Raw genomic sequence first — 13,397 nt, 5'->3', positions numbered from 1 at the left:
GTTCAATATTCGTTTAAAAAAAATCAAATTCAGAACTATTTAAACTACCACGTAAGATTACACTTGCAAATAATTCAAATTTACACAATTCAAATTCAAATCATTTTGTCATATTATAAGCTCCATACCGTTACACCCCTACTATACACACAATAAATTTTTTTTAAATATCAATGTCCCAAATTCTGAATTGTAACCATTCAGTTTGAGGATGATGAGTTAGAAACGGCTCAGGAGACAGCTTAAAAAGTCAACATTTATTTGCAGACATATAAAAATGTCAAATTCAATCAGCCTGAACTCAAAAAACTCTGAACTTTTAAAGGCTGAAACTTAATCTGTAAAATTCAAGTGCTAATGAAATTGAACAGTTGTAACTTTAAATAAGAGAATGCATGTGCCTTAATTCACTCCCTTTTAGTTTCAACTCAGACTCAACATTTTTTAATCCACTGGTCTCAGACGAGTCTCTGGGCTTCAACGGTTTCTGATTCTCTCTCTACCAGAATTTGGCCATGATAACAGCAGGAGGAGCTGAAGAAGCTGTAGATCTCAGGAAGACACGCATGAAGAGTTTGATGAAGAAAAGCATCAAGTCGCTGCTCCTCACTTTTGTCATGCAGTGAGAAATCTGTCAAATTGTTGCACAACAGCATCAACTGCAATAGACAAACACAAAAATAATTAATATATATATATATATATATATATATATATATATATATATATATATATATATATATATATATATATATATATATATAAAACATACACAGGTACAGGATATTGATGCAAATTTGTTTGTACAATCTGAGTTTGAACACGAGGAAGACTAATGCATATAAAATATGTAACATCTGATTATTTACCATTACTGCCCATATCATACTCTCTAAGCAAACACATTTAAAAAACTAATTTAAACTAATCTTCAAAGTGTTCAGATCAAAGTATTTACTGAGTGAGAACACAGTTTATGCATATGGAGCCGTGTACAGTCTTTATTTAGAAACTATCCGTATAAAACTACCAGCTGAAACTCCTGTCACTGCTTGTCCTGCAGAAATCACTGAAGAGCCTAAGACATCATGTTTGGAATATATCAGGAATTAATGCAGTGTAGGTTTAACTCACATTCAGTTCACTTCCTGTTTACACACACATATATATATATATATATATATATATATATATATATATATATATATATATATATATATATATATATATATATATATACACACACACATTTATGCTGTGTTTTGGGAGATAAGTACTTTTTTCCCCCCACCAATTTACCACAAAATTCCTCAAGTATACCATTAGCTTGCACATGAAATTACAATTTTATGGGAAAACAAATACTTTAATAATAATCTAAATTAAATAGTTGTTTCTGGATATTGACCTCAGTGTCAGAGCCAGACATGTGCTGGATAGAAAAAAGCTTGTAGAATTTACAGTTTTAGAAATATAGAAATAATGTGTTGTAACCATATATATCCAGCAGAGGGCCATTGAGATTCATTACAGTTTTTTTCGATTGCTAAACGACAGTGGGCACAACTGGAGTCACATGTGCAAAACTCTAACCACAGCAGTTCATGTGGACCAAACTCTAGTTCACAGTTTTCAAAACTCTAACCACAGCAGTTCATGTGGACCAAACTCTAGTTCACAGTTTTCAAAACTCTAACCACAGCAGTTCATGTGGACCAAACTCTAGTTCACAGTTTTCAAAACTCTAACCACAGCAGTTCATGTGGACCAAACTCTAGTTCACAGTTTTCAAAACTCTACACACTTATACCATCACTTTAAATCCACAGTGTTGTGCAGGTTGTGGTTATAGCACTGTTCAAATGCTAACACACTGCTGTCAAAACTGTGAACCACACATTCAAAACAGAATGGATTTCATCCTTGTGCCTTTCAAACACTGCTGATTACAATTTCAGCTGAAAGGCTCCCATACACAAAATAAATATATTTGAAATATATTGTTGGAATATAAACAAATATTCGAAATTGGCCCAATAAATATATTTTAGTTAAACATATGTAAATATATTTCACACTTACTGTAACATAATATATTTTTGTTATATTTCAGAATATATTTCAAAATGATAAATATAAGTGACCAACAATGCAAATATATTTCAATGTATTTGGAATATATGCCACATATATTTTCAACACTTTACGTAAAATATATTTCAATATATATATTTTTTTCTGTATGGGTGGAGGTGGAAAGTGTTTGGTCACCACCCACATGACCAAATGTCTCTTTTGGAAGCCATGCGTGCCGGATGTGAGGACACGACTGCCAGGGATGTATAAGGCACTCCAGAAGGTTCTTCCCCAGGTGCACGGCAAGAGAGAACATTAGATCTGATGTTGATGAAAACCTGTGGCCTGATGCTAGAGAGAGGCAGGATTAGCCCCTCAATTATTTGTTCATATTACAGTATGTAGGCTACTTTCAGTTTCTACCTTTTTTTTCTCATTACTGTAATTCCGTAAATTACTACAGACTATTGAAGCAAACTGCTAATTTTCATTTACCCCTTAAAGGAGTCATAACCTAGTATTACATTGGATACCTACTGCTGTATTATAGTCTTTCAGGCCCTTCTAAAAAAGAAAAGTGGAAAAAAAATAAACAGACCTACTTTTACCCTTATTTCTGAAGGCATTATTGTCTCGCGAGATCAATGCGATGTTTTGGCTGTCGTGGACGCTCTATATGGCTCTGCACGCCAGTTGAAAGGGTTGTTGGGACAGCGTCATTAAAAATGAATTTCATCCACTGGTCCCTGATAGTTTCGTCCGATTTTGGGAGATAAAACACATTTACATGTTTTTTATGGCAATCAACCACAGAGCAAGTCCGGTGTGCACTCGGTTTCTCCATCTTTCTCGACTGAACTGAATATAAGGGGGAGAGGGGAAGGGGGGGGCTTCCTGCTGCGGTGTCCATATATGGTATATCCTACTACCTCATGACGTCAAGAGGGAGCTGAAATCAAAATCTCGTATTTGAGTGCGCGTGCACGCGCGCTGGTTTATTTACCCTGAGGTAAACAAACGCTTCACTTTTAAATATCGGCTTCCCGGCCAGTGTATAATTGTTAGTCGATCATAACACACATTGATTCTCGTGGAAAAGTGAAAATTGCAGGTTATGACTCCTTTAAGAATTGTTACGTTCTAAAAATGTAAATAAATCACGTGAAAGAATGTCTCTTTTTCTTTGAAGAAAATATTACTTTGTATGAAGTCACTGAAACTGTTCAAATTGTAAAGATAAAAAAAAATTATTTTCTGTATTGGTGTTTGATGCTAGTGTTTTTCCTCTCAGTGTGTTCTGAGTGACAGTGTGTGTTATCTCAGTGAGGGTTGTGCATAGTGTTTGGCTGCACTGAGCCTGTTTTGAGCCGTGTGTTAAGAGTTGTGTTGCTTGGAATGAGTTTTGCAGGTGATGTGACCTGTTTAGCTCAGGTGACTGTTGGTAGTGCAGACTGTAGTTAGAGTTTTGCACATGTAGCTCCAGTTGTGCTCACTGTTGTTTAGCAATCGAAAAAAAAATGTAATATTCTGTGACCAACTGCTCCTATCCCAACTTTGATATATTTTGTGAATATATATATAGTAAGTTCTAAGTTTAGAATTAGTTTTTGTTGTTTGGGAAGTTTTGAAGTTTTTGCATCAATGCCATTAAATATGCAAAAATGCCACAAAAAAAATAAAAAGACTGTTTCAAAAAACCAAAAGTAATTAAAACAAGTAGCAATAAGATAAGTTGTGTGTTTGTGCATGTGTTAGGTCTTTTTTGCTTGCCAAGTTTTATGAGAATGAGAATGAGAATGAGAGAGTGTGTGAATGTGAGTGACTGTGTGAGTGACTGTGTGTGAGTGAGTGAATGTGAGTGACTGTGTGTGAGTGAGTGTGTGTGAGTGAGTGAGTGTGAGTGAGTGAGTGTGAGTGAGTGAGTGTGAGTGAGTGAGTGTGTGAGTGAGTGAGTGTGAGTGAGTGAGTGTGAGTAAGTGTGTGAGTGAGTATGAGAGTGGGTATGAGAGAGTATGTGAGTGAGAGTGAGAGTGTGAGAGAGAGAGAAAGTGAGTGTGTCTGAGTGAGTGTGTGTGTGTGCGCGCCTGTTCTACATTGCTTTTATACTCCAGGACTACGCCTTCATTTCTGTGTGGAAATTCAGATTTATGCTGAATTTATTGATTAAAAAAAAGGATCATACTGACCCTAAACATAATCAAAGGGTTAAGTTCATGTACACATATAAAACAGTAACAACATTACCTTGAGGACAGAGACAGCGCCTGATCCAGGGTCAGTGTGTCAAGAGGGTCGAGTGATGTGAAGAAACTCACCAGACTATAAAACGAAAAACAACATTATTAAGCATCCTGTTAAACAGCTGTTATTCCATCCTACACACACACACACACACACACACACACACACCTCAAAAGATCATTAAACAAAAAATAGACATCTAAATAAAGCAGAAATTAGATTATTACCATCAGCGAGTCTCTGCACAGAAACAGCAGGACTGGCTCATCAATCTGGCACTTCTTTAAAGTCCGCGTGAACCGGAAGTTGCAAACGACTTTTCTCCAGTGCTGTGACGTATTTCCCAGTGAAAAGGAATATTGAACAGAGGGCAGGGTTTTGCTCTAGTGTATATATTAGAAAATAGATAATCACGACACGGAGGCGCCGGCGCGTGAACCGAAACTCAGCGTATAACGTAGCCTACTCGCCTCACAGACCTGAGACATATATAGAACGCTTGAAATGTCTACTTTTGAACAGAACAATTCAAAACGAAAAGAAAACAGACTGTTCTCTGCTTGTGTAATCCGTATGAAATGTGCATTTCTCTCTGGTGCATTCACTGAAGATCGCGAGTCAGCATCGTCAACTTCAGCTTTGCAGCCGACACTGACACAGAAAACACTGGTTTATTAGTAAACAATTAAAATGTCTCCTGCTATATTTTACATATTCATAATCATTAATTTTGCCGGTTCGTTGTGACAGCTTTTAGGTGCTTTATTGGCAGCGCCACCCTTACATGTTACATAAACGCATCACAACCGAAAACATGGAGATTTTTTTCTTTTTGGGGGCATTTTGTTTGTGTTCAGGCTTTCTCAGTTGTCTTTAGGCACAATGTTACGAGGACCCTGCTAATTAAGTTGCGAGTAGGCCTAAACATTGGATTCATGTTTATTATTATATTTAAAAAATACCCCAGTGTTTATGCCGGTCGTATCATTTTATTTTGTTGTATTTATCCGCCACACCTTAAAGGCCAGTCTGTGAAAATATTGTCTGATATTAAACCGGTTCGTGGCGCAAAAAAGGTTGGGGACCACTGCTCTATATGGACCTATGTGTAACTTTGTTTAATTGACGCACAAGGGTTAAAGTAGATGAACTTACGGTCAATCCTGCCACGGCTCCTGGACGCTGCATGTGCCGGAGGACCAAGAGCGCCTGGAGGTAATAGCGGTACAGCGTCTTGTCGGAGCTTGAGACCGCCGTGTCCTTCAGCAGATCCCTGTGGATCCTGAGAAAGTCTGACTTTGCAACTTGCAAAACCCTCTGGTAATCTTTAATGCTGGGAGCTCTCTCACCGAACCGGCTGTGACTGGATTAAACATAACAAACAAGAAAGGTTATTAAAGACACCACCCTTGTGATTATGTGAGGAAGCAACCATAACCTATGTTCTTAGTATTATTAAAATAGGGATTGAATGCTTTAGTTAATTTTGTTTGTGTATCTGTTTTTAGTATCATCATTACAGGATATAGCATGTTTTAGTTAATATATTATTTCAATTACATTTAATCATTTAGCAGACTCTTTTATCCAAAGCAACTTACAAATGAGGAGAGCAATAGAAGCAGTTAAACTAACAATAGGACAACAATATGCAAGTGCTATGACCCTTCTCAGTTAAGTCTAACGCAGTTTTTCTTTTTAAATAGATATAGAATAGAAGAAACATTATAATATTATAGGGTACAGAATGCTTTAGTGAAAGTTTTTGTTTTATAAATGTAGTAAGGTAGATAGATTGATGTTGTCTGTGTGCGAGGATTAAATGTGGTTACTGCTATTGTAACAAACCTAGTTTCCTGAAAAGGATTAATAAAGTATCTATCTATCTATCTATCTATCTATCTATCTATCTATCTATCTATCTATCTATCTATGCACGTATATACGCATGCATGTATCTATAACATTAGTAAAATAAATAAAAAGCTCATTGCAAAATGAACATGTAACCTCGTATCCCAGGTCTTGTCATGTGTCTTGGATACAGTCTTCAGCATGTCAGTGTAACTCTGGCATTTGGACCGGAGCTCTGGGTCGGCTCTGCACAGATCCAGCCTTGTCGTCAGGTATTCCAGGAACCATGTAATGCTCTTGATGTATCTATGGAAGGTGGCTGTGCCCATGTGGGTGCGCTGCAGGGCCGTCAGAAAGTCCCGGGTCTCTGTGCTCTTAGACAAGAAGTCCAGAGACGGCTCACTCGCGGTGGGCTGCACGTACCGGAGGAAACGGGACACGTTGTCAACCTGTGAAGAAGGACGTGAGAAAGAAGTGTCAGCATGTCATCATACAAAATGTAATTTTTTTTGTATTATTATTGTTAGTGGCAATAGTGTATAAGTGTTTTGTTATTTATTATAATATTTATTTTAATAATAATAATAATATACATTTATCAGAGAGGGGCACAATACATTTTGAGACAAAAGGGGCAGGGGATTGGATGTCTAAATGTAGTGCAGACTGCTTATAAATCCAGACAAAGAATCAGGTCTGAGAACAGTTATGTCCTGTTGCACACACAGAAGAGGTTGTTTTTCTGGTGACAAATATAATTTTTATTTCTTTCACACAATGTACAATCTGCAAATTCATCTGGGTTTCATCTAGGGCTGAACGATATTCTGTTTTAACATCGACATCGCGATGTGCGAATGAGAGATAGTCACATCGCCGGAACATGCGATGTGAAGGGTAACGTTAGTAGCACACAGTAAACACAAGATTGGTGTATGGCTTTTTGCTGGGGTGACATACGCGTTCCGCGTGCCTGCACAGTGATTGGTTCGCTGTGCCGCAGCTCACCGCTCACAGCCAACATTCACTGGCAATCCTATAGCTAAAAATGCGCTACGAAGAGGATCCTCCGCAAAAAAGTCAAAATCAGCTATTTGGGACTAGCCTATTTCGTCTACAAAAAGGAGGATGTTGACCAAAAAGAGGTAGGCCACTTTGCTGGAGTGTTATAAAGTTGTGGATGTTTTTTTTTTTTAAAGTCGTTTATTTTTCGTGTTCGCATTTATGAGGAAAAAACAATGTTATTAAGGACGCGACCGTTATGAAAGCGGCAGTAAAAGACTGCTTTAAAACTTTCACAGAGACCTCAAACAGAAAGCACAAAGCCTTTCTTTAAAACGAATTTCGTTTCGTATTAATTGTATCTTAATTTTAATCAGTATTTCATTATCCAATTTACTGGATTTAATAAATAAATATTAAATAGCCTATAGCAGCCAGCGCCTGAACTGGAGATTATAAGCTATCATCCATGAACCGCAACTCAGCATAAAAGCCTACTCGCCTCACACACCTAATAATAATAATAATAATAATAATAAAATAGAAATATTACTATTATCTACAGAAATCTCTACTTTTAAACAGAACCATTAAAAAAATAATAATAATAGCCTAATCTGTATGAAAAGTGCATTTCTCCCGATCACTGCTGCTAAGATCGCGAGTCAGTATTGTCAACTTAATCTTTACAGAAAACACTTGTTTATTAATAAACAATTAAAATGTCACATCGCAATATTTTACATATCATTAATCATTACTTTTGCTGGTTATAGGTGCCGTTTACATGAACGCGTCACTGAATCAGCACAGAAAACATAATTTTTCGGGTCCTAGAACCTGAAGAACGTTAGGTCCTGTGAAGAACGTTCACCGAATTCTGAGAGAAATATGTTTCTGGAATAAAATATTAAGTGGCCTTTTTGTTACTTGTAATGAAGCTTGCTTATTAGTGAAATTATTAATAACATGGAATGGTAATTATTGACTTTAGCCTGGATTGATGGCTCGCAATATCGCGATATATATCGTTGGGAAAAAAAATATCGCAATGTAATTTTTTTCCAATATTGTGCAGCCCTAGTTTCATCCTACATTCAGAGGACAGGGTAGGCTACTAACTTTGGTTGAAATTAGACAGGATATGAATCTTGGCTGCTTGCTTTTGCCAGTCTCAGACAGCAATGCAGGGTAGACCACAGCAAGCACATCCTGCTTTCAGAGGCTGAGAGTGAGAGAGGAAAACGCTTTATAAAGCGGCTTTCTGCCACTGGAACTTCTCCTTCACCGACGATCTCCTTCTCTTCGCTGAGCCTGAGACCCTCCGACAACCGAAGAAGAAGATCATCGCAGTAGACAGAGCGGATCCAGCGATAACACTGAGCCCAATATGCCTTTACTGGACTCTACACCTGAAACACCTGTAACCCGGTCAGCTTTGTCTGTTTCACAGATACTGCAGTGGTTTGCTTGTGTCAGTGGTTTGGTTTCAGCTGGGTTTCAATGCTCGTCTTCTCCAAAGCTACGGCTCATCGCACAGATCTTTTCGACAGCAAGCATGATTGGATCAGGTAAGAGATTGGCAGTATTTTAATTACATATACAGTACAGGTCAAAAGTTTGAAAACATTACGTTTTTTATATATTTTTGAAAGAAGTCTCTAATGCTGATCAAGGCTGTGTTTATCTGATCAAAAATACAGAAAAAAACAATAATATTGTGAAATATTATTACAACTTAAAATAATAGTTTTCTATTTGAATATACTTTAAAAAATAATTTATTCCTGTGATGCAAAGCTGAATTGTCAGCATCATTACTCCAGTCTATCACATGATCCTTTAGAAATCATTCTAATATTCTGATTTATTATGAGTGTTGGAAACAGTTCTGCTGCCTAATATATTTGATGAATAAAAGGTTAAAAAGAACTGCATTTATTCAAAATAAAAAAATATTTTCTAATAATATAAATCTTTATTATCACTTTTTTTTAATCAATTTAACACATCCTTGCTGAATAAAAGTATTGATTTATTTCAAAAAAAGAAAGAAAAAAAAATTACTGACCCCAAATTACTGACCAGTAGTGTATATTGTTGTTACAAAATATGTCTATTTTTAAAACATTTGCTTCTTTATTTTTTCACTTTTTATTCATCAAAGTATCCTAAAAAAGTATCACAGGTTATGAAAAATAGACATATTTTGTAACAACAATATAAATGTTAATTCAGTTTTGTTTGCCTTATTCAAAGTCCAGCGTGAATGTCTCAAGAACCCACTGTTTTTAACATGCACATTACATCTAAACATTCACGCTGGACTTTGAATAAGGCAAACAAAACTGAATTAACATTTATTACAACACATACCCAGTCCTTGCACGTGTCCCACGTGTTATCAAACCAGATCCAGCTCGCACATACACTCACAGGCGTCCGTAAAAGACGATCTATAAAATATTTTCCATCGAACACACATGTAATACGCAAATATAACATTTAAACATTTTGTTCACTGTCATGAGAATATATATTTACCTCACCAAACCTTAATTGGGTGTATATGACCAAAACCAGGAGCTCTCGTATGTTATCACTGTCTCTCTTCGCTGAAACTAACATTTCTTCTTCTTCTTCTTTGGAGTTTATTTATTGGCGGTTGGCAAACCAACTTGTAGGTGCATTACCGCCACCGACTGGACTGGAGTGTGGACAGGATACATGCTTATAGGATTGACATAATGCGACATATGAATGAAAATTCATGAGGAAACAACAACAAAACAAAACGTAAAAAAAAAAAAAAAAAAAAAAAAACCGGCCTAAATTCTTTTACTTAATTTCGTTTCTTTAATAAACTTAATAATACTATCATATATAGCTTTTTCCTTTAGTATACCTATTATAGAAAAATCTTTATGCTCAGCTTTAATTAGTGACTGAATGAAATTACGTCTTTCATTGTTGTATTTCCTGCAGTAAAGTATTACATGTTCAGCTGTCTCTTGCTGACTACAGTGATTACATTCCCCTGTTGGGTGCTTGCCAATTTTAAACAATGTACTATTCAATCCTGTGTGACCTATTCTCAGACGGGTAATAATATTCTCTTCACTTCTGTTCCTGCTCTCTCTCCTCCCAGCACAAACTTGTTGTTGAATATTATATAAGTGTCTTCCTGTTTCAATACCATCCCAGTGTACCTGCCATATTGATTGTACATATTTCCTAATGAACACTTTAGCTTCTGCTCTACTTAATGGAACTTGTAAATCTATCTGCTTTAACTTTAAAGATTGTTTAGCCAAAATATCTACCTTCTCATTACCCACTACACCAACATGAGCAGGAACCCAAATAAATTGAATTGATATACCCATAAGCTTTATGTTATACAATTTATGGAATATTTCATTAATTATATCCATCCTAAAAGATGATCTGCCAGATTTTATGCTTTCCAGTGCCGAGTAGCTATCAGATGCAATAACTATGTTATTCATTTGCTTTTCTTCTGTCCACTGCAGGGCCATTAAAATTGCTAAAACTGATAAATGGTCAGAAACTCTTTTCTTAATATGAGAATCATTCATTGGAATATACACGGCTGCACCTGCATATCCTGTCTTCGGGTCTTTTGATCCATCCGTAAACAAAAACACTGAATCTTGGAAATGCCTCTCAAAATAATTCCGCACTATATACCACACTGGAAGTTGTTTGGATTGATCCTTTATTTCCTGTTGTATACTGAGGTCAACAGTTGGCAAGGGGAATAACCAAGGAGGGATAGAGGATATTGAAACTGTGTTGCTATACTGTAATTGATTTAATCCTATATTCCTCGCCTTTGCATCACCTATCCACCCAAAACTCATAAAATTGGTTTCATTATGTTCCCAACAATCTGTCAGTACACTTTTTACAGGATGTGAAACACTTTGTCCCTGGATATTGACCCAATATGCCAACATTAACTTCATTCGTCTTATACCTAACGGTATTTCTCCCATCTCCACCTGCATAGCTGATACCGGTGATGATTTAAATGATCCACTACAGATTCTTAGGGCTTGTGCTTGCAATACATCTAATTGTTTGAGGTTTGTTTCTGCTGCTGACATATAGGCAATGCATCCATAATCAAACACAGATCTCATGAGTGCCCAGTATATACTTTGTAGGGATGCCCTACTAGCTCCCCACTCCCGTCCTGATAAACACCGAAGAATATTAATAATATTTTTGCACTTATTCTTAATTTTATCCAGATGAATTTTCCATGTAAGTTTTTCATCGAACCAAACTCCAAGAAACCTTATAAATTTTACTTGCTCCAGAGGATTCCCATATAATTTCAAAGAGAGGGGTATGCTTCTGAGCCGCCTTGAAAAACAAATGACCTGCGTTTTTGATACAGATAATTTAAACCCCCATTTATTAGCCCACTTTTCAACTTCCTCTATCGCATTTTGCATTTTTTTATGAACATATGTTATATTGCGACCTCTAATCCACAAAGCCCCATCATCTGCATATAAAGATTTTCCAATGTTATGTTCAACTTGTGAAAAGATGCCATTAATCATTATGTTGAATAATAACGGACTGCATACACTACCTTGTGGTGTTCCATTCTCTACTGTATACATTCTAGAATATTCTTCACCTACTTTAACTTGTATTTTTCGGTCAAATAAAAAGTTCTGAACCCAGTTATATGCTCTACCACCAATTCCTAAAGACTTTAACTTAATTAATAATCCTTCTTTCCAGAGCATATCATATGCCTTTTCCACATCAAAAAAGATAGCTACCACTACTTCTTTGTTTGTCTGTGCTTTTCTAATGTCTGATTCTAGACATAATATAGAATCCATTGTATTCCGTCCCTTACGGAATCCACTCTGATAAGGGGACAGCAGATTTTTACTCTCTAAAAAATACGTTATTCTTTCTGTGATTATTCTTTCCATTGTTTTACATAATTGAGAAGTTAGTGCAATAGGCCTATAACTAGAAGGATCTGATGGGTCTTTCCCAGGTTTAAGAACAGGTACTATTATTGCTTGTTTCCATATTGAAGGGAGTTGACCAGTTTCCCATACTAGGTTAAATAATTTTAATACTATTTCCAGCGTATTATCTGTCATGTTAGCCAGCATTTTGTAACACACTCCGTCTCTTCCTGGAGTAGTCTGCCGAGCAGTCTTGATTGCTCTTTTTAACTCAAACATGTTTATAGGTAAGTCTAATAAACTATCTGACATCTCATCTTCCTTCACCAAATTAAGATAATTCTTTAATGTGCTACTCCTACACTGCTTTGCTTCTTTTGAAAGATTATCTGAACTATGAATTTTCTTAAATGATTCTACCAAAAGTTCAGCCTTATCTAAATTGGTGACAGCCATTTTGTCTGTACCTATAATCACTGGTAACTCATAGTTCCTTCTAATCCCCCCCCCATTTTCCTGATCATATTCCATACATCTGACAGATGTACTGTTCTTCCAATACTATCACAGTACTGCTTCCAAAAAATACGTTTTTGTGTTTTTATTGTTTTTCTTACAACTGCCTGGGCTCTTTTATACTGAATCATAGCATCCATAGAATGCTGCTTTTTAAGTTTCTTAAATGCTTTATTCCTTACTTTTATAGCTGCTTTACAACCATCATTCCACCAAGGTCTGAAACTAACACATTCACATTACACGAGGCAATGCCGTAAACGAGTGTCGCAACACCATCTCTTAAAGGACCCACGACCAATTTATGCCTAGTGTCATATTTTGTTATAATCATCCCACTTGGCTACACCTGTATGAGTTTCTTTGTTCTGCTGAACACAAAGGAAGATATTTGGAAGAACGTTTGTAATCAACAGGGCTGCGTTCAGCCCCGACAAAACGTTGCACAACGTTTTTTAAACAGAAACGGTGATGCGTTGAACACACTGTTCTGATGACGCAAGAGTTGCAACTATGGCAGCTGAGAAGGCCATTCTTTGTGTTCTTTGTGAAGAATTTTCTGAGCCTGATGAAGTCGGTATAAATATGTGTTTAATACTACAAAATATGCCTGATGTTACAGTTACTGCACTTGCCACCCAGAATAAAAGAGAACATCCCAATCGAGTTAAGGGATTTGTGGAAACTGAAATGGAAGCACACATCTTACCTAATTCAGACTAAAACACATCTATTTAGCCTCAC

The 13,397-nt window shown here is 36.4% G+C and overlaps 1 protein-coding gene across 1 annotated transcript; it reads right to left on the bottom strand.

Annotated features, from left to right (window-relative positions):
* Positions 1 to 238: 238 nt before the first annotated feature.
* LOC311280384 (uncharacterized protein) lies at positions 239 to 9,926 on the bottom strand. The gene is made up of 5 exons (XM_084392501.1): positions 9,718 to 9,926; positions 6,328 to 6,620; positions 5,473 to 5,680; positions 4,321 to 4,395; positions 239 to 659 (listed from the first exon to the last, which is right to left on the bottom strand). Exons 1-4 carry the CDS (start codon positions 9,799 to 9,801, stop codon positions 4,360 to 4,362), a joined length of 621 nt encoding a protein of 206 aa, XP_084248627.1. The 5' UTR covers positions 9,802 to 9,926; the 3' UTR covers positions 239 to 659; positions 4,321 to 4,359.
* Positions 9,927 to 13,397: the final 3,471 nt, after the last annotated feature.

Source organism: Rutilus rutilus (genome assembly GCF_951802725.1).
Source record: "Rutilus rutilus genome assembly, chromosome: 21".
Lineage (NCBI taxonomy): Eukaryota > Metazoa > Chordata > Actinopteri > Cypriniformes > Leuciscidae > Rutilus > Rutilus rutilus.
This window is presented reverse-complemented; position numbering and strand designations above follow the sequence as displayed.

Coding starts and splice junctions, on each gene's coding strand:
- LOC311280384 (XM_084392501.1), bottom strand. CDS start 9,801: ATGTTAGTTTCAGCGAAGAGAGACAGTGATAACATACGAGAGCTCCTG. Junction 6,621..9,717: donor CCCAATTAAGGTTTGGTGAG/GTAAATATATAT, acceptor CCTTCTTCACAG/GTTGACAACGTGTCCCGTTT. Junction 4,396..5,472: donor GAGCCGTGGCAGGATTGACC/GTAAGTTCATCT, acceptor TTCGTTTTATAG/TCTGGTGAGTTTCTTCACAT.